Source organism: Centrocercus urophasianus, unplaced genomic scaffold (genome assembly GCF_019232065.1).
Source record: "Centrocercus urophasianus isolate 14NV4802_14NV808 unplaced genomic scaffold, USGS_Curo_1.0 seq_9, whole genome shotgun sequence".
Lineage (NCBI taxonomy): Eukaryota > Metazoa > Chordata > Aves > Galliformes > Phasianidae > Centrocercus > Centrocercus urophasianus.
The window spans coordinates 34,990,023-35,012,118 of record NW_024885532.1 but is presented as its reverse complement, the minus strand read 5'-3'; the positions used below and the strand labels follow the sequence as shown (position 1 = coordinate 35,012,118).

Sequence of the window (22,096 nt, the reverse complement as noted above, 5' to 3'; positions counted from 1 at the left end):
TTCAGCTGTTGTAATCTTGAGATGGATGAGTAGTAGAGAAATGAAGGTATCTTCAAAGGCAAACTTTATTCTATAAGTGACTATAAGTCAAAACTAGTGTTTGTCTGCTTTATTTGCTATAGCTGCTAAGTATGTTTTAGTGAATCACATGCAGTGTTTGTGTGTCGTAGTGACTTTCTGTAGTAGATACATTTTTATGTAGCTAATTTTTGTTCAGACCATAGCCAAAGCAAAATTTCAGTTCTAAATGTGATTGGAACCATGAAATATCACAGCTCATCCCATTTAGAATTTTTCCTTTGATTTGTTAATATGCCATTGAATATAAAGGCAGCAACATATAATCAAAACTGTAATTCAAATGCACCTAACACATTCTGTTTTTCTTTCTATTGGGAATTTATCCACATCACACAATATGATAAGAAAGAAAGTTCTGAACAATAAAGTGAGTTGTGATGTTTCTGCCCTAGAGGTAATTAAGTGCAGACATGAACTTTCTTACAGGAGTTTTGTTTTGATTTGGATTTTTAATGGAATTCATTTCCTTCATTAGAAGGAAATCTCATGTGGGCTGTTGCATGAAGTTAAGCAAACCTTTCCTCCTTTCCATATAAATGAGGTCTCTGGGTAAGGGATTGAAAGCAAACAAGACTAAAAGGAGAATGAGTAGCTTAATCTCTGCTACGGATGTTTGATGAAAGCCCAGAACTTTGACGTTCTCCACCTTCCATATGAAGGTGGATGTTGATTATTGCATGCATTTCTCTAGACCTTTAGCCTGAGCACAGAGCTGGGTCCTGCTGAGAAGGCTGAGGGATGGCTATATATGTTGTATTTTGATTCTTGGTGTGGGAGGACAGGCGTTAAGTCAACTCTTTGATACCAGACATCTACTTGAAGAACTGAAATGCATAGTGTGAAATTATGGTCACTATGAGATGTTGCAGCTGAAGGTATCAGTTGACTCTGTATGAGACTTACTCTTTAAATGTCTTACACTTCTGACTATTTGACAAATGATGGACTTATCTTCTGATAGCTGTTCTTGTTCTTAATACTGCATTGATTGCCTCCCGTGCAACAGTGTGTCTCACAACAGTGTGTTCTGGCTCATGTTGGGATGGGAGAACCCAAATATTTCCAGGTCAGCAGCTGAAACTTTTTCAACTGGCCCAAAACTTGATTCCAGCCTGGGAGTCTTTCTTCTTTGAGTTTCACTTCCTATCTTTATGCAACAGGAATCCTCTGCTGCATAAAGACGAGGGGTTTTCCTATACATAGGCATTTAGGAGTGTTAAGTGAATTAACTAAAAGTGTGAAGATAAAATGGATGTTTTTAAAGCATGCTAAATACTTGTGTGAATGCCCTCCATTTAAACATAAAATGGTTTTAGTTCCCTTTAGTTTAATCCCTCTTCAAAGGAGATTAAGCTAAAGTGAGCATAAAGCAGATTAAACTCCTGTGTGGACTTTAACATGAGTTAACTTATCTTCCCTTTCCTGAATGTCCTTCTGCAGCATGCCCTTCAGATTGTGCTGTGAAACGATGGAGCTCTTTCAGCTTTATTAAAGCTGTACTGATTTAAGTATCTGGAATTTAGTATTTTCAGAATAACCAATGACTCCCCTGTAAAAGATAGTAATTTGTCTTTTAACAGATAAATTTCCTTTGAAAGTGTCAAAACTGTGTGGAACAGATAATAGGCTCATGATGAATGCACTTACAACATAAAGGATCAAATAATTTCTGACCATACAACAGCAAGCTAGCTTATTAAAGTTGTATGGATGCTTTCATAGGATATAGATACGGAGTGATTGCAATTGGAAGGGACCGCTGGACACGACCTGATCCAACACTCTGTTCAAGCATGAGCTACTTAGAGGGGGATATCCAAGACCAGCCCAGATGCTAGTGTTTTCATTGTCAGGTCTTGGCAATTTGCCTTTTCTCGGATGAGCTTTTGACCTCAAGGATACAGTGATTTGTGCCACATCTCATGTCATGGTGCTTTCAAGGGGGTTAGACACTTGGGTAACATGGCAGAGGCCAGGCCTTCATAGTGGTAGCGCTTTCTTATTAGAAAGCCAAATTATGCCTGCCAATTGTAGCCCATGAAAATTGTTTTTGGGGTGGGTTTATATAACTGCAATAGCCTGTGGTGTGTGGGCATGATAGCAGCTGCAATGCTTTAAAAAAAAAAAGTCAAAAACAACCACACAACTTGAAAATAGAGCATTTCTCATGTATTTGTTTGTTTCCTGACTTCATAGGGTCACAGGATAATTCAGACCATAAGAGGCCTCAGGAAAACTCTTGTCCTTAAACAGTCATCAAGATAAATGTTTATAGTGTCAATACAGGTTATGGTTTAAAGCTGCTTCTAGGCAATGGATGTTTTAGGGGTCAGGAAGGCCGTTCAGTCTCTGTGGTGACCTTGTTTAAACAAGGCTCTGCTCTAGACTTATTTTCAGACTTTTTTTTTTCCCCTGACAGAATGTTTATCCAGGTATGCCTGTACTTCTACTGCAAGTGCTTGTGGCGCTGCCTGAAGTTTGTGGTCAGGAAACTAACGGGGCGATGTGAATTGCAAAGGATCTGTTACAATACCAAGCCTGGAGCTGCCAGAACTATGAAAATAGGTAACTGAATTAATTAATTCTTCAAGCCTTTGTACCTTTCTGTATGTGCTAAAAATAGTATGACTTTGTTTAAAAAACAATAACAAGCTACATTTTTACTGGATTCATTTAAAATTGTCTGATGCAATGTTTTCAATTACTGTTCTCTTACAGAGGCATCACTGAAAGGTTCAAAAAGTAAGGTGAGTGAAAGATCTGGTAATTCACTTTTCCTATTGTGTCCTGCCCAGTTTTGTTTGGTTGGCTGTTTGCTTACCATATAAAAATCACTGTAGGTTTTTATATAATCTCACATTAAAAACATCTCCGACTGAGGAGAGAGCTGTGACCACCATGGCAGGTGGCCTTACAAAGCTGGAGAGTGCCGTATGCTGCAGGGACAGTCACAGTGTGGCACTAGTGGAATCAAGTGAGCAATAGGCCACAGCGGAGACAAGGGTGGTGTTCTGTAATTGAGGGTTTCTTAGGTGATTTCCTCATGATAGAATTGTGAAAATGATAGAATGGCTCGTGTTGGAAAGAACCTTAAAGATATCCAGTTCCAGCCCCCTGCCATGGGCAGGGTTGCCACCCACCAGCTGAGGCTCCCCAGGGCTCCATCCAACCTGGCCTCGAATGCCTGCAGGGATGGGGCATCCACAGCTCTCTGGACTGCCAGTGCTGCTGCCTCACCACCCTCTGAATTAAATTTTTCTTCCTGACATCTAATCTAAATTTCCCCTCTTTTAGTTTAAAATCATTTCTCCATATCTTATTACTATCAGCCCGTGTAAAAAGTTGGTTCCACTCCTCCTTATAAATTCATCCTGCCCTAGAGTTTATGTAATCTACAGTCAGTTACTTAAATGCTTTATGCCTCAGTTTATTTGCCTTTAAAGCAGGAGTAAGAGAAGTTGAAGGCAGCAGTGCCAAGATAGTCATAAAAACTTTGTTCATTCTTTTTAAATACACTGATGGGAAAGACTCTTCCACTTCATCCTTTCACTGTAACACTGTGCTTCTCACTAATCTGAAACAAAGCATTTGTATGTGCATTAAGTTCACTCAACCATTTATTCCTCCTACATGTTGAGAACCAGTGTTGGTGAAAAGATTACCTCAGAGTTAGCAAAAACAGTATCACATTGGCTGCAGTTGCACTAAATGTATATTTGCCTAATCAGAAAGGCAGAATCTTGTAAGACTGCATCTAGGCAACTCGAATTGTTTAATTCTGAGACAGATCACCACAAATCTCAAGCTCTCAATTTTTGGAAGGCTTGATGATTTCTTTGAAATACTGAATTTCATGAGTCATTTGCACGGCAATGATATGCAAGAGGAATGAAAGATGTATTTTTGTTACTGAATGAAGGCTAGCAATCCCAGTAGAGCTAGGTAGCTAGGTTGGTGGTCTGAAGCTGCCGTTCAGTCGGGAGACTCCATGCAAATTGTCTTCACTGGCATCTCCTGCAGACATGTACTAGACTGGCCACATGGGCATGGACAATTGTGAGGACAGTGCTCTGCATCTAGTCAGTAGGGCTAGGAGTGTGTGTGTGTGTGTGTGTGTGTAGAGTTGACCCTTCTGGGCTGTTAATCTAGAAGCTGTTGGGTATCAAGTTTGCTATTGCTAACATATTGATTCCTGTGGAAGCTATTGTTCAATATATATCCTTAAAACTTCTTTTTAGCGGCTGCAAACTTCAGTAAGTGTTCACCCTGATGCTATTGAAAAAACTATAGATGACATCATGGAGCTGAAAAAGATTAATCCAGATATAAATCCACAGTAAGTTCATGACTTTCTTACGAAACAAATGGGAATTATTGATTTCTTTTCAGTACCCAGGTCCATAGAGAACTAGTTCTTCCTAGCTATTTTGGTACACAACTTGAAGATAAATCTTGTTTTTTGGTGTAAAGCTTTGCTGTCAAAAAAAACAATGAAAAAATGAATACCCTTTTATGGGGACTGTAATAGGAAAGTCCTGAGTATCTGCTTCCTGAATCATATTGTCTTAGTATATTGTTGATACATTGATTTATGGGGGCCAATTCCCCAGGGATAAAATACTGCCAATGCAAGTGGTCATGGAAATGACAGTGATGGCTTCTTAGCAAAGCTGTAGGGAAGAAATTGGTCTGTCATAACCAGTAAGCCAGTATATCATTTCTGTAGTTTTAAAACTGCTTTGAGTTATTCAAACACAATCTTAAACAGTACGCACTTTTTTTTTGTGCTATTGGTTGGAACCATTAATGTCTGGCTAACCCTTGCTGTCCCAGATTGACTGCTGAAATTTCCAATTCTAATCTCACAATATTTTAGGGAGTTGAGCACTAACTGTCCAAGCTTTCGGGATTTTTTTGTATATGGTAATTCCATAGCTTGGCTTACAAAGTAGTGGTATTGTCACAAATACTCTATTTTTAAGTGGGAAAAGGAGGAGGGTGCCTCAGCTCAATGTTTCAGTGTTTCACAGCTGAAATTCAGAAAAAAAATTCAGAAAAAATAAAACAGCAGTGAAAAATTAATGACAGTAACACACAAGGAAAGCCTACATGTAAATGCAAATGTGCACAGCTCAGAGCCTGACCTGTGGACTTTGTGAGCCATAGCATTAGCAGTTGGGCTAAGTGAAGTATTCTCTTTCCATTATTGCACCTTTGAGTAACAGGGTGGAATAATGCCAAGAAGAAACATGGAACTATTTAAAATATTATTTCATGTGACACCAGCAATCATCTGGCTATCCCTATGGCATTGCCTTTGGCTTCTGAGGAGAAGTTGTCTTCTAGAAGACAGGGAGAGAAAGGGTTTAAATGTTCTGTACTTGTTCAGGCCCTTGACTACATTTGAATGATTTGGTCCTAATATAAGGGAAAGAAAACCTTAGTATTTTTAATTTAATCAAGGTATTGTTCATATGCTTAGCATGGAACAAATGCTGAATTGTTTTTAAGCTAGAAACTGTGCATTTAGCATTGTATAGGGCTGAGTCTTTCATACCCATGCTCCCTTCCTTGGTATCCTCCTTTAATTTGCAGAGACCTTTTCCAAGCAATGAGGAATATTGGTCTGGGGCATGTAAGGTGGTGCCACTTTTACAGAAGCAAACCCTGCCACTAAATTGCTCCTTAATGTTAATTGATTGAAGTTTAGCTAAACTTTAATAATCTGGAGTAAACTTTCATGTGTGACACACTTAGGTTATATTAAACTCTTCTGGAGAAATTTCAGCAGGAGCAGGTCAGGTATGTCTTTAGGCAGGATTAAGAAAAATCCATTGGTTTGCCTATTCTCAAATGTCGCAAAACCTGCATCCAAACTGTCTTGTTCAGAAGCTCTGACCTTCCCTTGCATGGCAGAGACATAACATCTCCTCAGGTAAGGACAAGGGGACATGTGTCATGCTATGTGTTTCTGTAAATCTGTGTGCAGTCATTTTTGTTCATGCAGCATCTTTGCAGAGCAGAGCTACCATCCCAGGAATGTTTGCACTAAGCTGTTTTGCAGGCCATGGGTGGCTGTGATCTGAGAAGAAGGTGGTCCCGTTTACCAATACCTTTGAAATAAGGATATATATTTCATGGTGGGAGCAAGTTAGCTGAGTAACCAGGTGGCAGTGCCTGCTGTTTGGTTATTTTGTAGTTAAAAACACAGTGGCTGTGGCTTAGCGATGCACTCTGGCAATTCTATCAGGCTTTTTATCTTCCTTTGAAATGCAGCCTTTCTACAAAATGGTAGGGAATAGCAAGTGAAGCATATGAAAACCAAACATCAAACGGGGGAAATGCTGCTTAGATTATTCCAAAAGGGTTACAGGCACAAACAGCATGCAGTTGCAGCAGGAGAAATGGCCTAATGATGACATCCCTTATTCTGTGTATTAATCTCAAAAGATAAGCAGTGAAAATCCTTCTGCTCAAAACTCTTGATAGTATTAAGGAATAAACAAAATGTTTCAGTGCACCAAACAGGACAAATGAAGAACCTGTACAGCTTAATACATATCTACCATTAGTGCAGCCCAGTTCAACTAAAAAAAAAAAAACCTTATTCCTGTGCATGATCAAATATTCTTATAACCATGGCTGTGTTATACCGTGTAACTTGCATTTTACAGTAAAACTTTAACCTAAAACTAGGTAAATTGTAATTTAAAGCCTTAGGAGTCATGTTGGCTTCTTTCTTTCTTTTTTTAGTTTTTATGATGCATCAAGTTGATGAACATTACAAAAATAGAAAAAAAGAGCCATTAATGTGACTCTTAACAAGAGACAGAAAGGAAAAAAACATCTGCCTATAGGCAGATCTTTCAACTGTGTTACTTCAGGTTTTTAGCTTTTTTATGTGGGCTCTTGTGACGTGGAAATAAAATGCTTATTTTTAGCTTTTTGCTGAGTTTCCCCCTGTCCTTTTTAAATTCACTTCCCTGGTCTCAGGGCATTGTTTGGGAAGCTGCCATTTGAACAAGGGGAAAGATTCAGTGATGTGCTTATAACAGATGTTGAAAGCTGCTGTGTATTGTTATGAGACTTCTGTACGTGAAAATTCACCATTTCAGTCAGTCATTTTTTAAATCAAAGCAGTGTGCAAAATAAGACTATGCATTTCATAAAACCTTGTTTAATGTAATATTCATCTCTTGCAAATCTCCCGCAGTAATTAAAACATTGGATTATTAATTTGTTGATGTAATATTACACATGCTTTAAACAGGTATGTATGCTGTAGTGCTGTGACATGAGTGAACTGAATTGTGTCTCCTTCCACCCTCAGGCTGGGAGTATCTCTTCAGGCCTGCCTGCTGCAGATCGTTGGGTACAGAAATCTGATTGTAGAGGTTGAAAAGCTGCGCCGAGAGCCGTATGATTCAGAGAATCTGCAACATGAGGAAATGCTTTTGAAGGTAGGTACTTAAGAGACATTGATAGAGCATCCTTTATTCATCCCACCTCCAAAGGGCTGGTCTATAAACTTCTCAGTGCTTTATCTTCTTCCTGCATTGTGTACCTGCTTCAAGATCAGTCTGCAAGGCATACTGGGTGTAGCACATTCTGTGTGTAACACCAACACATACAAATAGTCCGGGTACCTTCCAAGCGAGCAGCTTATTCCTTGTTGATGAACACATGTCAGTTGGCTGGATTATATCTAGGTAATGAATATGCAGTGCTTTCTGCAGATAACAGCTCTGTGCTGTAAGTTCTAGAAAAACAGCAGTATGTCCTACTTACATACAACTTTCTTCAAGATGAGAAGGATATTTTTACATCTTATAACCAGAATAAACACTTCTTCTCCTTGGCTTCCTGAATTCTTAAAGATAACACTTGTGTATTGGTGATACTAAATGTGTTGGTAAATTCCTATTTACCAATAGAAATAGAAAATAGGCCATTCTTCAGTATAATACATGAACAATTATTAAAGCTATCCCAGTGGAGTTTTAATTCATGGTTGAAAGAAAACATTGCATAAAAATAAATGTGTTTTGAGGAAGGTGATCTTGAAACTGTAAGCAGGAAGACAGCTATAGACCTCTTAGATTGTAAAGCAACCGAGGAGAGAATTTTCAGAGGTTTAAAAAAAAAGATAAGGTAGTATGGTTTTGTTATTTAAACAAAAATACTGGAAACTTGAGACAAGTTGTTTTTGGTTCTGCTCCCACTCAAATTTTTGTTTTTAGCAACAAGTGGTGATGCTATTGTCTTTCATACTACAGTTCGTCACCTAGTGGCTTATACAAGTTATAGTGAAAACTTCTGGGAATGCCACTGTACTGAACTTGGGCTTCCAGATACTTACAGAAAATCCCACTGGGCATCCTACATACTTCTCAAATGGTCACAGAATTCCTGTAGGTGTCTGAAAAGCTATTTTTAAGGGTTAGCTCCTTGCTGGGAGGTGGAAGTCTGGACTGGAAGGAGTCTATCTAGAACCAATTTTAGCCACAAAGGCAGAATAGGACAGATAGACTTCTGCTGCTGTGCAATCAAAAGTGTAATTTTCTGGGGCTGCAGAGGACTTCAATTTGAAGGCCACACAGACTTATCAGTGAGGAAGCTCACGTGTGGGAGATTAGAGTTCCTGGTGCCAGTCTACAATCTTGGTCTTTGATAATACCAGGTTCCTGGCTAAAGGTCTAATGTGAAGGACTTTGGTTCCAAGAAGGCATTCTTAAACTTGTGCATCTACACCGCTTGGAGAGTAAGAATTGGGTATGAGGGGATCACAGGTGAGGAGCACTGGGATCTGGTTCTTTTTTCCTAGTCACCTGGTCTTTGGGGACATGTTTCTTAGATGTCTATGAAAATAGCAGCTGTAATGTCTAGTCACATGGCATTAAAAGTGGAATAAAAGCTTAACGGAACCTGAGCATTTGGTGGAAGGAAGCTAAACAGTATACCTTATGCTGTAAAATTCTAGGTGTTGAAAAAGTACCAGTAACTCCACATCTCCAGAGTAACCTGTGCAACAGCACTTCTTCAGAGCAGGCTTTTTGCTATTGTGAATTGTCATGTCAAACAAAAATATGTCCAAGGGTGTAATTGAGCTTTCAGCTCACACTGGGGAAGAATAAGCCAGTTGGTTTTCATTGCTTCTAGGTATTATGCTGAGTGATCTCTGCAATGGGTAATTTGAGATCCTAATGTCTATTATTTATTCATGCTTACCAAGAGGGCAATTTATGAATGAGAGGAAAATTAAGTTAATGTGATTGAACTAATAAATAATACTACATTTAGTGTCAGTGAGTGAAGTGTCAGGGAGTGAACAAGGAAGATGTCAAACATGATTTAAACAACACATGATGCTTTAGATAATCATTGCAAACTAAAATCATTGGAAGTTTTAACCTTCTAAAGGTATTTAATTTAAAATTCAGTTTGAATTGCTAAAATTAATACAGATTCAGAGTGGATTATCTGGAAATGTGCATACTGCTGTTTTTCTTGGAGAGGCTTCATCTGACTGTGTCTTGAGGCCCTACTCACCAGCTATGGTTTATGGAGAGCACTTATTTCTCAACGCACTTCAGAAAGCATGGATTTGTGATACAGCACATAAGATCTGCAGAAAGTTATGCATTTGTCAGGCAGGTCTATTTAGTCTGCTTTTAGATGCCTAGCAACATGATATTTAAGTGCTGGAGCTAAGTGTTTTTTTTTTCCAGCTGAGGATCTGACTTCTTAAATCATTTTTTGCTTTTTTATAATTTAATCTTTATGTGAGATCAATGAATGATTCACCCCTCAGTTAAATATGAAGGTGGAACGTGCTATTCCTATATGGATTTTTGTTTTTATGTTTTCTGATCTGCTCTTTAACGCTGTGGTAGCCAAGTCAGCACTCTCGATTTATAACCCTTCTGGAGACTTGCAAAACACACTGGGGATAAGATTGCTGCAGAGCCTCAGGGATCAGAGGGCTGATTGCTTGCCTCTCTGCCAATGATTTACAGCCAAGTTCCAGCCCATTCCCATCTCGGTGCTTAGGGAGACAGGCTCTAGTTTGAAGCACAAAGCACAAAGCGAGCCCTTGCGTGAGATGTTCAGGTCAGAAGGTCTTTGTAGGGCTCAAACAGCCACGATATTTGAGATTTTGGAGATTTTGTTTATTTATCTTTTTTCCCCTGGCTCTCCTCATATCCAGAAATTTCATTTGTTCTTATGGTCTGGTTGCTGGAATGGCAGTACAATTATGTGAAACTTACCTTGCTTTTAAGAGCATAAGAAGTCATGCTGATATGTGGAGGTGTAATTATATTCTACCTGTGATCTTTCTAGTTATGGAAGTGCTTGAAGCCCAATTCACCACTGAAAGCTCGGATTTCGAAGCAGTGGTGTGAAATTGGTTTCCAAGGTGATGATCCTAAAACAGACTTTAGAGGGATGGGTCTCCTGGGCTTATATAACTTGGTGTAAGTATGCTCCTTATAGATATATTTGTGTGTCAGAAGCTGTGACAAGCAGCATTATGTGCTGACTTTTTAGCAAGTCCAAAGAAATAACTTCTAAAAGCATTAGGGATTCCATATCAAAAACTTGAAAGAATATTTTCTGTCTCAGTTTTTAGGGAGAGAGGTTTCTCTTCTTGAATGGCTCTCATTTCTTACAGTATTCCTCATTCAACAAGGTTACACCATTTGCTAAGACTTATATATATATTTTTTAAACCCTTTTTAGTTTCTCTGTGAAACAGTAACTTAACACTCTCTTCCCACAAGAGAGTAACTGTAAAGTATGTTTTTAACAATATCTACATCTCTGTAGGCAAAATGACCTGGAAGTGGGTGGATAAGAGGGTTACGTTACTGCTCAGCTTTCTTATTTTGGAATTCCATGCTGAATTCTTAGGTAAAACACTTGAAATGCAGCCACTGATGGCAGACTACTGTAGTTGCACTACTTGTACAATTTCTTTCTGTACCCAAAATCAAGCAACAAATTCACACAACTATTTCCTTCTGCCTTGCGCAGGCCAGCTGTTTGCTAACATCTGGGGCTGGCAATTTAGGAATCAATCAGGTTCTGTTATTTCCTTCAGCCAGTGTATCTACTGCAAGTAGTTACATAATTTTAGCAAATGTTTTACCCCTCCCTATGAGAGGGAAAAAAATACTTCCTGCTTTTACATAACAAAATACAGAAAAAATCACCAACTTGTTGTGTCATTCTCTGTCCAAGATAAGTGAAGGATATGAACTCTTGAATCTGGATTTGAGCTCCCACTGGACAGGAATCCTTCCACGTATTTAATTTCATAGACTCCTGTGATGACTTTTACCTCTCTTAATGAATCTACCAGATCAAGAAGTCTGATCTGCTTTATCTTGAGCTCAGCAGCCAATGTATGCTAGCAGTAAGCAACAGATCTTATGTAGGGCAGGCAGAAAGAGGAGTCTGCTAACCCATGCTCACCAGCAGTTCGTGGAATTGCACTTGTCATTTGAGCCTGCTTTTATCTTTCTTTTTGTGGATCTGAGTTTAATGAATTCCAGTTGTTAGATGCTACTGTATATATACTGCATGTAGTGACACTTAAAAGAGCTGGGGCTGGTGAGTGTGGATAGCTAGATTCCTAAGATTTCTTTTGCTGTCTTTGTTTACAATTTACCCTAATCATATACATCCGCAGGTATTTTGCTGAATGGGACACTGAGGTAGCCCAACAAGTTCTTTCTGATTCTCTTCATCCTAAATACAGGTAATGCATGAGGCAAGCAAAGAGTAACTTGAGAGAATATTGTGCTGGCTATTGGCCTGGGAAGGGTGCTGTGTGTTCCCTTGGTGGGGTATTGGCATGTGCTATCTGTTTTCAAGTGCTGATCCTGAAAGCTGATCAAATTCAAGAGGCACGCTTGTATACTGAAATCTTCAAAATAGTGAAACCTACTGTTAAATGTTTTCACTTAATTTCTAATTTCAAGTGGTTTTATATTTTTATTTACCTTTGTTGTTTTTGTTTTTGCTTTGTTTTGTTTTGTCTTTTCATAATGAAGGGAAGTCACTAAGAAGGAAATAAGGTATTTTTTTTTTTCTTTTCTCTTAGTTTTATGAGACTACATGTAAATAAGATCAAACCATACTGCGCTGCTGTGTTTATAAACTGAAAACCTTTCTTACAAAACCAAGAGAATCCCATTCCCTTTCTCCAAATGCCACGGTGCTAACTCATTTATATGACTGTGCAACTCTGGGACCCTCTGAGCATGCTAATATATAAAGAATGAAACCAGCCTTCCTTGATATAGCTGGAGAACTCTGTTTTAGACATATTTAGTACCAAATTTAACCAACAAATTTTAGGTGAATTTTAAGGGGGGTAGGAAATTGTAGGCAGTCCAAATATGCTCATGCCAGCTGTGACTGACTTGGTAATCAAAAGTAGTCTATGCCAAGAGTTTGCTAACACAGCTGAAATAACTCATTACATTCTCCTCTTACTTATATTCACATACTTTGACTACCTTAGGTAGTGATTGCTCTAAGCTGCCTAGTTTAATGTTTTGACTTCTGAAAGATCAGGTGCCTTCAGATGACAAAAAGTTTGCACTGTGAGTAAGATCATTCCATCAGGACTAGGGGAATTGATGCTTCTTAGCCAGTGCAACAGAAATCAGTTGTCTCAGAATATTTTTTTTCCTTCTACCTGTAACCAGTAGTGATAGATACCCGTATAGCATGTGCACATGTGAATCTTGTAAAACTTTTTAACTCAGTATTTTGTAGTGAAGTCCCTAATGGTAATTCTGTGACAAAAAGCACTTGTAGGGTCAGATGGAATAAAAGCACAATAGACTCTGAGCTTTGATTTAAACCCTCACATTCGGTTTGTCTGGGCCGTCTTTTTATATATTGGCATTCACTCTCTCACTATAAGCACCCCCCAGATTTGGTCTGCCCTTTATGTATTGTGCTGTGCATGGATGCTTTGTTAATGTGTGCTGATGGACAGGGATTGCCATGATGCTTAAACAGCATCATAGAAAATAGCCAAAACTTTGTTTAATTAAACATAAGACTTACATTGGAAATAGAGCAATGCTGCACAAGTGATGAGTGTTCAGTGCTGGGCTGGAAATCCTGTGTTCTTCATTTACATGTGTGATTGCCAAGGCTTGCAGTGCTGTGTGAGCATGTGCAGTTCTTATCCCTTGAAAGAGCATTCACTAGAAGATGGATGCAGCTCATGGTGCCTGTGGTGTTCTCCTGGTGTGGTTGCTTAGCAGCAGTGCTGATTTCTGACGTGATAATGATCAATGTAGTTCCTATTTTTGTTGAACTGCACTGCTTGTGCACCTCCTAAGTGTGCTGCCTTTGTTAAACGTTTGCTTGGGGTTTTTTATTGATGTTATGCCACAACCTACAAAAATGGCTACATTTGTTGAGAATAAGTATGCATTGGTGTGTACTTATGCACCAAGCCATTTAGGATGCAAAGTTTTGTTCCAACTTATATCACTTGGTAACAGATCAGGATAGGTGTGAACCCCTCTGAATCTTTAATACTTAAAGGAAATATCTCTTTAGCACTACATTTGAGTGAAATCTGGGGCATTGATTTTAGTGTAATATAAACTTACTGTAGTTCAAGTATAGTCCAAGAATGGCACTTTCACACAGTTATCTACAATGTGCAGTCTAAAGCCTGGAAGATCTGTGTTACTTTACTATGCCTAGACTCCCTAGACTCTAAATCTTAATCTGCTGGTGAGGGTCAGTCCCTTGCCTGCTTGTAGCTGTGATAAATGTGCTGGTTTCTGCTCAACTTATTATATAGACACAGGAAAAGCCTGGTCAGTAAAAAGTCAGTTCTTGGTAACTGCATCATATAGCTTTGTTTAAAATAAATTTAATTAAAAGTGGTTCCCTATCTATTGCATTAAATAACAAGAAACACAGTCCCTTGCACTTGGCTGTTGTGTGGCTTCCAGCTTGGACAGACATGAGAAATATTCTTCCAATAAAGTTTTTGTTTGCCTTCAAGTGGATCACTTCTCCTGTAATGATCTTCATGTGCATCTTTGAGAATATGTAAAGCTAAAGTCAACTCATTTTCTTCTATTCTTTTTACTTTTGCATAGCTCAGACTTAATTGATGTGGGTCTTCTCTGTGGTCAGTATAGAAAATAATTGGCTTTTACTAAGAGAGGTGTTGGTGTCACATATTTTGTAATGATGACAAAAGATATCAGTGATGCCATAAAGCAAGCTACCCATTTCAATGTCTCCCTGTACCCAATCCATTCAGTCAGAAACGGAGTTAAATTAGCAGTATCTACAGGAGTAAAAAACAGTCTGTGTTTGTTTAATTTTACAATAGCAAATAAATGGAAAAGAAATATTTGTCTACTAGCACTTCCTGGTAATATCAAATAAAATTTTGTTTGATTTTTTTTCCAGCCAGTTCAGCAAAGTTGAATGGGAGAAGAAAAAGTTTGATAAGGCAATTGGGTAAGTTTGTAAGTCTTCTGTGTCTGTGGCAACTTTAAACTGTTAACACTGATGCTGTGTATTTGAAAGAAACAGGGAGTTGTCTGGGCTATTTTCTTAAGGAATTTCTAGCACACATGCTAATATGCATTGTCTTAACCACATCTTGATTTTGATCAAAGATTGCTGGATAAACCTACTTTGAAGTATGACTTCGGCGTGGGCAAAATCTTGTTGCAAAGAGAAAGCTTTTTCTGCGTGCTATGAATAGTGCAGATATAAATGTCTGTTTAATTCTTCTTAGAACATAATATGATCACGTCTCTCTCCTCTCTGTCAGAGACAGGCTCTAATCTGCTTTCAAGAAAGTATAATAATGAGTGTATCGGAGAATCTATAATACCTTATTTTAATGCCTGCATTTCACTGTTCTGTGGAATTTCCCATTAGGCCTTACATTGCAACTAACTTACAGATTTACTTTTTTTACTCCTGGAACATACAAAACTAAATAAGTTTCCTTTGTTTTCTTTCTTTGGGAAATGGTCATTGCCAGAAATATTGAGTTCTTTAGACAGAAGGTTTACAAATGAAAAAAAAACCCTGCTAATTTGTAAATATACTTTTCTTGCTGATCTCTTAGCAGGACAGAGTTTTGCTTCATAGGTCAGATATTTTAATTCTCTTCCCAGCATGCCCTGATTTAGGATTTTGCCTGTGTATCTAGTTCTCTGTTTGGAAGAAATGGGAATGATTCAGCTGGGTTTCTCTCATGGGCTTTTTAGCCTTATGAGTATCATTATAGAACCAGTTGTCTAACCCCTGATGGCGTTTCCAGTTGGGCCAAGAGGTTAAAATAGTGAACATTAGGTCACCTTGCAGGCACAGCCACCATGTGGAGTGCTTACCTCATGTCAGAAACAAGATCAGGGACTCCTGGGTTGTCTATTTATTCCATGGGAATTAACATGTGCTGCTCCACTGAAAATACTGGCACAGTGGTGAAACTCCTGTTTTCACTGTGACTGTATGTTTCACTAAGGAAACACTGCCATTAGAGGGCACAAAATAGATAGGATAAATGTTTTTTCCAGTTTTTCACCTCAGCTGGAAACTGATGAGGTAGAGAATTAATACACTTCAGTATCACACCATCTGCAGAGTCAGTGTCAGAGTTTCTTACAGCCTGTGGAAAGAAAACAAGCTCTCAACAAATGCTTGGTTATTTTTACAGCTACTCGTTTGCTATTGTGGGCATCAACATAACAGACCTTGCGTATAACCTGCTTGTGAGCGGAGCTCTGAAGACCCATTTCTACAACGTTGCTCCAGAGGCACCGACACTCACTCACTTTCAGCAGACCTTCTGTAAGTGGGAGATGGGACAGCTCCTTGATCTGTGTTCCTATTACTGTTATTTTATCTACCCTTGCAGATAGCAGATAGCTGACACAGATTTATTTACAGGTATTGTCATACTGGTCTTGCTGTCCTGTCTTTGTGATGCAGTACTCAGTTGCAACACGTGCCACCACCGAACCAGGGAGTAGAACAAAGTGCAAAAAAATAATAATAATAAACAAAGTGCTTGAACTGGTGACCTTCCTACATGCTTAAACTGATTTTAAATATAATAAGAAAAAAGAACTCAAGCTTTTAAAGAGCTTCTAAAGATACTTTCCCCATAAATCCATCTTAGATATCTTCATTTACATACAAATGTTTCCCTGCACCCTTCAGTAGATTTGTCCATCCTTAGGATTGTTTTTCCAGCCTTCTCCCTTGTATTCAAGCATTCCTTTTATAGCACAGACCTATTGTGCATCTTTGCCAGAAGGCTGCAACAGCAAGCACCACATTCTGTTTTTCAAAGTGTAATCAAGTAACTGATATCGAGAAGACAAGATGCACTGATTTCCCTATTTATTCAGGAAAAAAGCAATGGAAAGCAGCAACCAAAATTAAAAAAAAAACAGGCAGCTTTGCAAGTTGACTTCATAGCAGATTTTGTTTTGTTTTCCTGCTATAATATTCATTGTTTAACTAGATAACTAGTAAATATTAGTGACTGTGCATCTTTTATTAAATAATATAGGCATTCAAGGTTCCTGTTTAGTAAGACTTGCTCATCCAAAATCATACATAGGCAGGTACTGTAGCAGGGATACTCTTTTGTGATGGTTTCTGGGTTACTGTCCTAAGCACACTGGCTGGTAGGAACTTGGGCAGTTTAGTGGTTACACGTCTGTCTTTGTTGATGGTCAGCTTGATAAATAAAGAACAGATGAGTACCTAAATATCCACTTGTGCACTTTCAGATTTTTTTTTTTTCCATTGGGATAGTTACTCTGTCTTTTTACCAAGTCCCTAACCTGCCCATAGCCTTGTGAATGGATATATCTAATATGATTGGTTTTAATCCTGTATCTTCAGATCACACGTATAGTTCTGTGTTCAATTTTTTTGCATTTGTTTGTTTGTTTGTTTTCTTCCCCATGACACTTCAATTACTATAAGAGAACTTTTTTTACTGCCACCAGTGTGTCTTGCTGTTAGTATCGAAGTCTTGGCTGAAGGTGGGACTGATCTGCTGGCCAGGCCAGGCCAGGTCTGATCCCCAGGACCAGTGTGTCCACTGCAGGGACCAGCATTGCCATTCCATCGCAGCAGCACCACAGGGAGAGCTGCTTGTGGCAGTTCCTCCTTCTGCAGTCCATGCACATGGATTAAGTAGGATAAAACACAAGCATCTGGGCAGTAAAGTATAAGCAGTGCACAGAACTGTATAGCTCAGCAGCATGGTCAGCTGAAGTACAGAAGGTACCTTTTGGAAATTGAGAGTTTGGGAGATGAAGATTTAATGTTTTACATTTTATATAGTGATTTTTTTTTAAGGGGCTTTAACTGAGCTTTTCTTTGAAAGAATAATCTCTTGGAATGAAACAGCCACTGGCTGCTGAAATATATAGATCCAAAGATGTGGGCATGGTGGTAATGAGTTGTCAGTTGGACTATGATGATGATCTTAGAGGTTTTTTCCAACTTTGTGATTCTACGAGTTTAAGATGCCTTTTGAATGGAGTTTCTCAAATTCATAATGAGAAACTTTGCAAACATACAGTGAAATTTAAGTTAGAAATATGTATGTGTGTTTGTGGCTGATTGTAATGCAATGGAAAGAACTGGATAAAAGCAACTAAGCCTCTTGTGCAACAAATGACATCACTTCTGGACAGGCATAACCTGCATGTTTCACTTTATTGGAATGAGAGCTTACATATCCTTGATGGCTCATATAATCATAGAACCAAGAATGTAATCATTATCATCTTCCCCTACTCATTAGTTTAATGTTTTATTTTGTGTTATTTAACATGGTTGAATGAAGTTAACAGCTCATCATCATACATATGTCAAGATGCTTAATGAGTTCTGTTAACTATTGGAAGTTCTGCCAATATTCATCAAATTTGAGCTTGCTTCTAAGTCAGCTTTCTAAAAAATCTTCCTGAAATTAAGGAGGAATATTCTTACATCAAATAGCCTTGCTAAGCATATGATCAGATGTTTTCCTGAAATGAATTTCCAGCTGTTATATTAAGTGTGCAGCATGTGCAGAGCCAGTGCCATGGCAGCTAACTCTGCCAGTTCTTCTACTTGCACAAGCCATAAGTCATGTACGTGCCTTATGTAGCAGCAGTCTCACAGGTGGATTTAGTCTTATCCCCGCATAGTTCTGTGAGGTGCCAGACCTTGATGATCAGAATTCTTTGTGCACATCGTAATTATGAATTTCCAGTTCTCTTTTAATTTCATGTGATTTAAAATACTGCATTTCTCTTATATTTTTTTAATTATTCTTTTGTAGGCTACTTAATGCATGAATTCCACAAATTTTGGATTGAAGAGGATCCACTGGATATAATGGAGTTCAACCGCGTCAGAGAGAAATTTCACAAGCGAATCTTGAAACAGCTCCAGAACCCCGAGATGGCTCTGTGCCCTCACTTTGCTGCATCAGAAAGTTTAATCAATATGTAGTTACTCACGTGATTTTATTTGGAAACACTCTTTCACTCTTGTGTTAGACCACTGTTCAGACCGTCACTAGCATACTGAATGACCATGGCAATTGTATGCATGTTTTTGGTGCAGTATTCATCTATTTTTGTCACAAGTTCTAGATCCCCTTATGCTTCTCTTGGGGGATTTCTCATTTTAAATGGGTGCTCATATTGCGGCATTATGCAGTGTTACATTCTGAACTGATGTCTGGGTATCAGAGTTTTTCTATTTTTTTAGACTTTCCTCATAATTCAACATCAAAAAATTGAATAGTATTTCTCTAGCTGTGTTTTGTATATGTGGAATATGTGGCTGGATCTTGTATTGTGAAAGCTTTTTAACTTCTTGGTATGTTTTAAGATAACTGCTGGCATTTCAAGCAAAATATATGTTTGGACCTCGTCTAGGAGATAATATGTGTAACTTAATCTGATGTAGACAAACACATTAAAGTCAAATTTTCTCCATGCAGCCATATATGCTTAATGCAGAATTAATGAGGCTTACTAGATACAAGTTTCAGTAAGAAGTTTATGCAGAATTACAATCAGACTCCACAGCTGCATGAATACCAAATGTTCTGGTGATGCTAATGTACTCCCGGAGAAGTGCAATCACTCACAGCTACTGGATACTGGTAGGGGCCAAAAAAAGTACTGTCAGATTGTCAGCACCAACACCACTGTGCTGAAGCACAGTTTAAATTCCTGCACGTTCCTTTGGGCTGTACAGGGCTTGGTATTCTTTGTCACATGTTGGAAGGTGATGTGATTTGATTACGTTGTGTGCGGTGAATTCAGAGGAGCAGAAAACAATATTTTTTTTTGAACTATTCAAACTGTAGCTTCGGTTGTCAATTCAGTTCATAAGGACTGGGAAAATTAATTGACTCGAAGGTTTAGAGAAAACCCACCTGAGTTTCCCAGACTACTTAAAAAACAAGAAATGGCAAGCTGCATTTTTTCTGAAATCAGAAATGAGTGAAAGTGTCTGACACTAAGAATGTGTAGTATATTGAACAGCATCTACCATGGCATTTCATACCCATGGTATTTTTTACCTTATAAGCAAGCAATTTTAGTATTATGTTTGTGTAAATCACTTGCATATGGAGATTAACTTGCAGTAGTGTCCAACTACTTGTGAATTATATGAATAAATCATATGTCATTCTAAATGGAAGCACTATGGGTTTTATTTTGCAGATATGGACTAGTGGATAGAAGGGTCATAACCTTTCTGTGGTATTTTCTTAGTCTGAAGAGTGATGTAAATTTACCTGGGTCGGGTTTGTTACAGCATTTCTAGTTATGGTGTGAAGGATTCAGTTTGTTATAGCATTTCTAGTTATGGTGTTAGGCATCACGAAATAAATAAGCTTTGTATTTAAGCTCCCATTTTTTAGCTCAAATGTGAGGTGGGAATTGGGACTTCTCTGCAGAGCTAAGAATTTGCATTCTCTGCAGAGATGATCAACAGAATTCTATAGGTGTTGCAATAACTGGTGTTCTCTGATGACTTCAGAAATACAGTACTGAAGATATTAGCTGCTGCATATTTTGAATGAAAATATAACAAATAAAAAATGTGTTGAACTTGTAAATAATCTATGATAACAGTGCATCAAATATTGATGACTTTTTTATGACTTTTGAAGCCTCTAATGTTTTCTTTCAACAGTTTTCATTGTTTCAAATAGCCTCTCACCTTCTTTCCTTCCCTGGCTCTCGTACTCCTCTTCCTTCTGCAACACATTAATTAGTCTGCACTGGTTTATTTTTAATCTTCTGCATGGGAGTTAATGGAGCTGATGTGAAGGTCCCTGCCACCTTCTCACTGGTGTGATCTTCTCAATTGCTGTGCCCTTCCAAATTGTCCCAAAGTGTCAACTTCAAATAAAATCAGCAAATGTCATCTGGCCCCATGTCAGATTGTGTCACTATAATGTAGCTGCTGTGGGTGATTTCTTTCCTGTCTTGCAGGGAGATGGGTTTAATGAAGCTATGTGTGAAGTTCCTTCTCCCGTTGAGCCCCTGCATGCTGGTGGCTATGGAGCTCATTTTGCTGCCTACTCTTACATCAGCTGTGTGCTGTGACATCCTGGCTCTCCATGCCCTTGTCAGACCTGCGGTTATGAGTGCCCCTGTGACTGCCAGTGTGGCAGTGCCCCAGGATGAAACTTAAAACCTACAGTGGAAACCAAAATGTTTATTTTAGAAGTTATAATTTGTTGTACCATTGGTACATCTCTGAATTGTGACCTGTGAGGAACTGATTGCTGTTTTTGCTGAGAGAGAAAATTGGAAGAAATGGTAAAGAAATGAAAGTTTACAATGTTGTTTCAAGAAAGCACGCAGTGTTTGCACTCACTGCAGGGAACAGATTTGGGGAGTTTAATTTAGAACAGGAAAAATTTATGCTGGGTAATTTGAACAAGTTTCTTAGGCAGTTTTACCAGACAAATTGTTTGCATCGGCCTTGTCATGCAGCATGAGCACATTAAAAAGGCAGAGCCATGCTGTAATTACATCAGTGTTGACCAAAGCTTTCTGACTTACCTGCCTGTGCACTGACCAAAGCTTTCTGACTTACCTGCCTGTGCACTGCGGGAGTGCAGTCAGGTTTGCACCAAGCAAAATGGCTTAAAATGATGTGAATTCTAAGCTGCTCACTCACTTAATAACAAGATGAGATAACATACCAGTACTATGCAGAACATGTCTCGCTTTGTGTGGGAAGATGAAAATAGCATCACTGGTGACACCACACTGTGTATGGTTTATCCCATGATTTTTGCCTTATCCTACCTAATGTGAGTTTACCTTCTTGCCAGGGCTCCTTGGAGAAGGTAGGTGGGCTCTGATTTGTAGTTAGTAAGCTCTATGCTCCTCCAGCCCCTGGGGCTGGGCTGTGACTTCAGGTAGGGGCTGCTCACAAGGCTTATGGTCACAGCAGGGAGGAGAGCACATGCTGTCCTGCCTTCGTTCAGCTCTTTGGCTTGTAGCTTTTTTCTTCCTCTGGAGAAAGAAGGACTTTTTGCCCGGGTTCTTACCATCTCATTTGAAAGGTATTTGTTCAAATGCTGGTGGCTGTGTATATCTCTATACACTATTTATTGCAGCAGAGAAAGTCCATTCATTCTTGGAGAAATGTTTCTTCGGTCTGTCTCCTGAAGCTGGTCTGGAAAATTTGCTGTGGTATAAAGGGAATTAATCTTCATTTATAGAAGTGTAATACTTACAAACTTCTGTACCTTTATGGTAGCTTTATGGCCTGCGCTGTGTTCTCTACATGGCAGTGTTGGCTGAGGCTCTCTGCTTCAAATAGAGAATTGCCAGCACAGTTCTAGTTGAAATAAGTGTTTTTAGATGGATCAGGAGAATGTACATGAACAGAATGCTGATGCTTGGGTTAATGAACGAGGTCTGCTACTACTGAGCCAAAGAATTGGTGGGAGTAT

At 38.7% G+C, this 22,096-nt stretch overlaps 1 protein-coding gene across 2 annotated transcripts in view; it reads left to right on the top strand.

Moving 5' to 3' along the window:
• ELMOD1 (ELMO domain containing 1) overlaps window positions 1–20,476 on the top strand; it is a 44,357-nt gene extending 23,881 nt beyond the window's left edge. The window contains exons 3-12 of one of the 2 annotated variants that reach the window (XM_042838923.1): window positions 2,501–2,646; window positions 2,800–2,828; window positions 4,320–4,417; window positions 7,412–7,541; window positions 10,423–10,556; window positions 11,774–11,842; window positions 12,138–12,161; window positions 14,542–14,592; window positions 15,806–15,939; window positions 18,440–20,476. In XM_042838923.1, the coding sequence (XP_042694857.1) occupies window positions 2,501–2,646; window positions 2,800–2,828; window positions 4,320–4,417; window positions 7,412–7,541; window positions 10,423–10,556; window positions 11,774–11,842; window positions 12,138–12,161; window positions 14,542–14,592; window positions 15,806–15,939; window positions 18,440–18,612 (988 nt within the window). In that variant the 3' untranslated portion in view covers window positions 18,613–20,476. The remainder of the gene's footprint in view (window positions 1–2,500; window positions 2,647–2,799; window positions 2,829–4,319; window positions 4,418–7,411; window positions 7,542–10,422; window positions 10,557–11,773; window positions 11,843–12,137; window positions 12,162–14,541; window positions 14,593–15,805; window positions 15,940–18,439) is intronic. The other variant, XM_042838924.1, reaches the window with a different exon arrangement.
• Window positions 20,477–22,096: the final 1,620 nt, after the last annotated feature.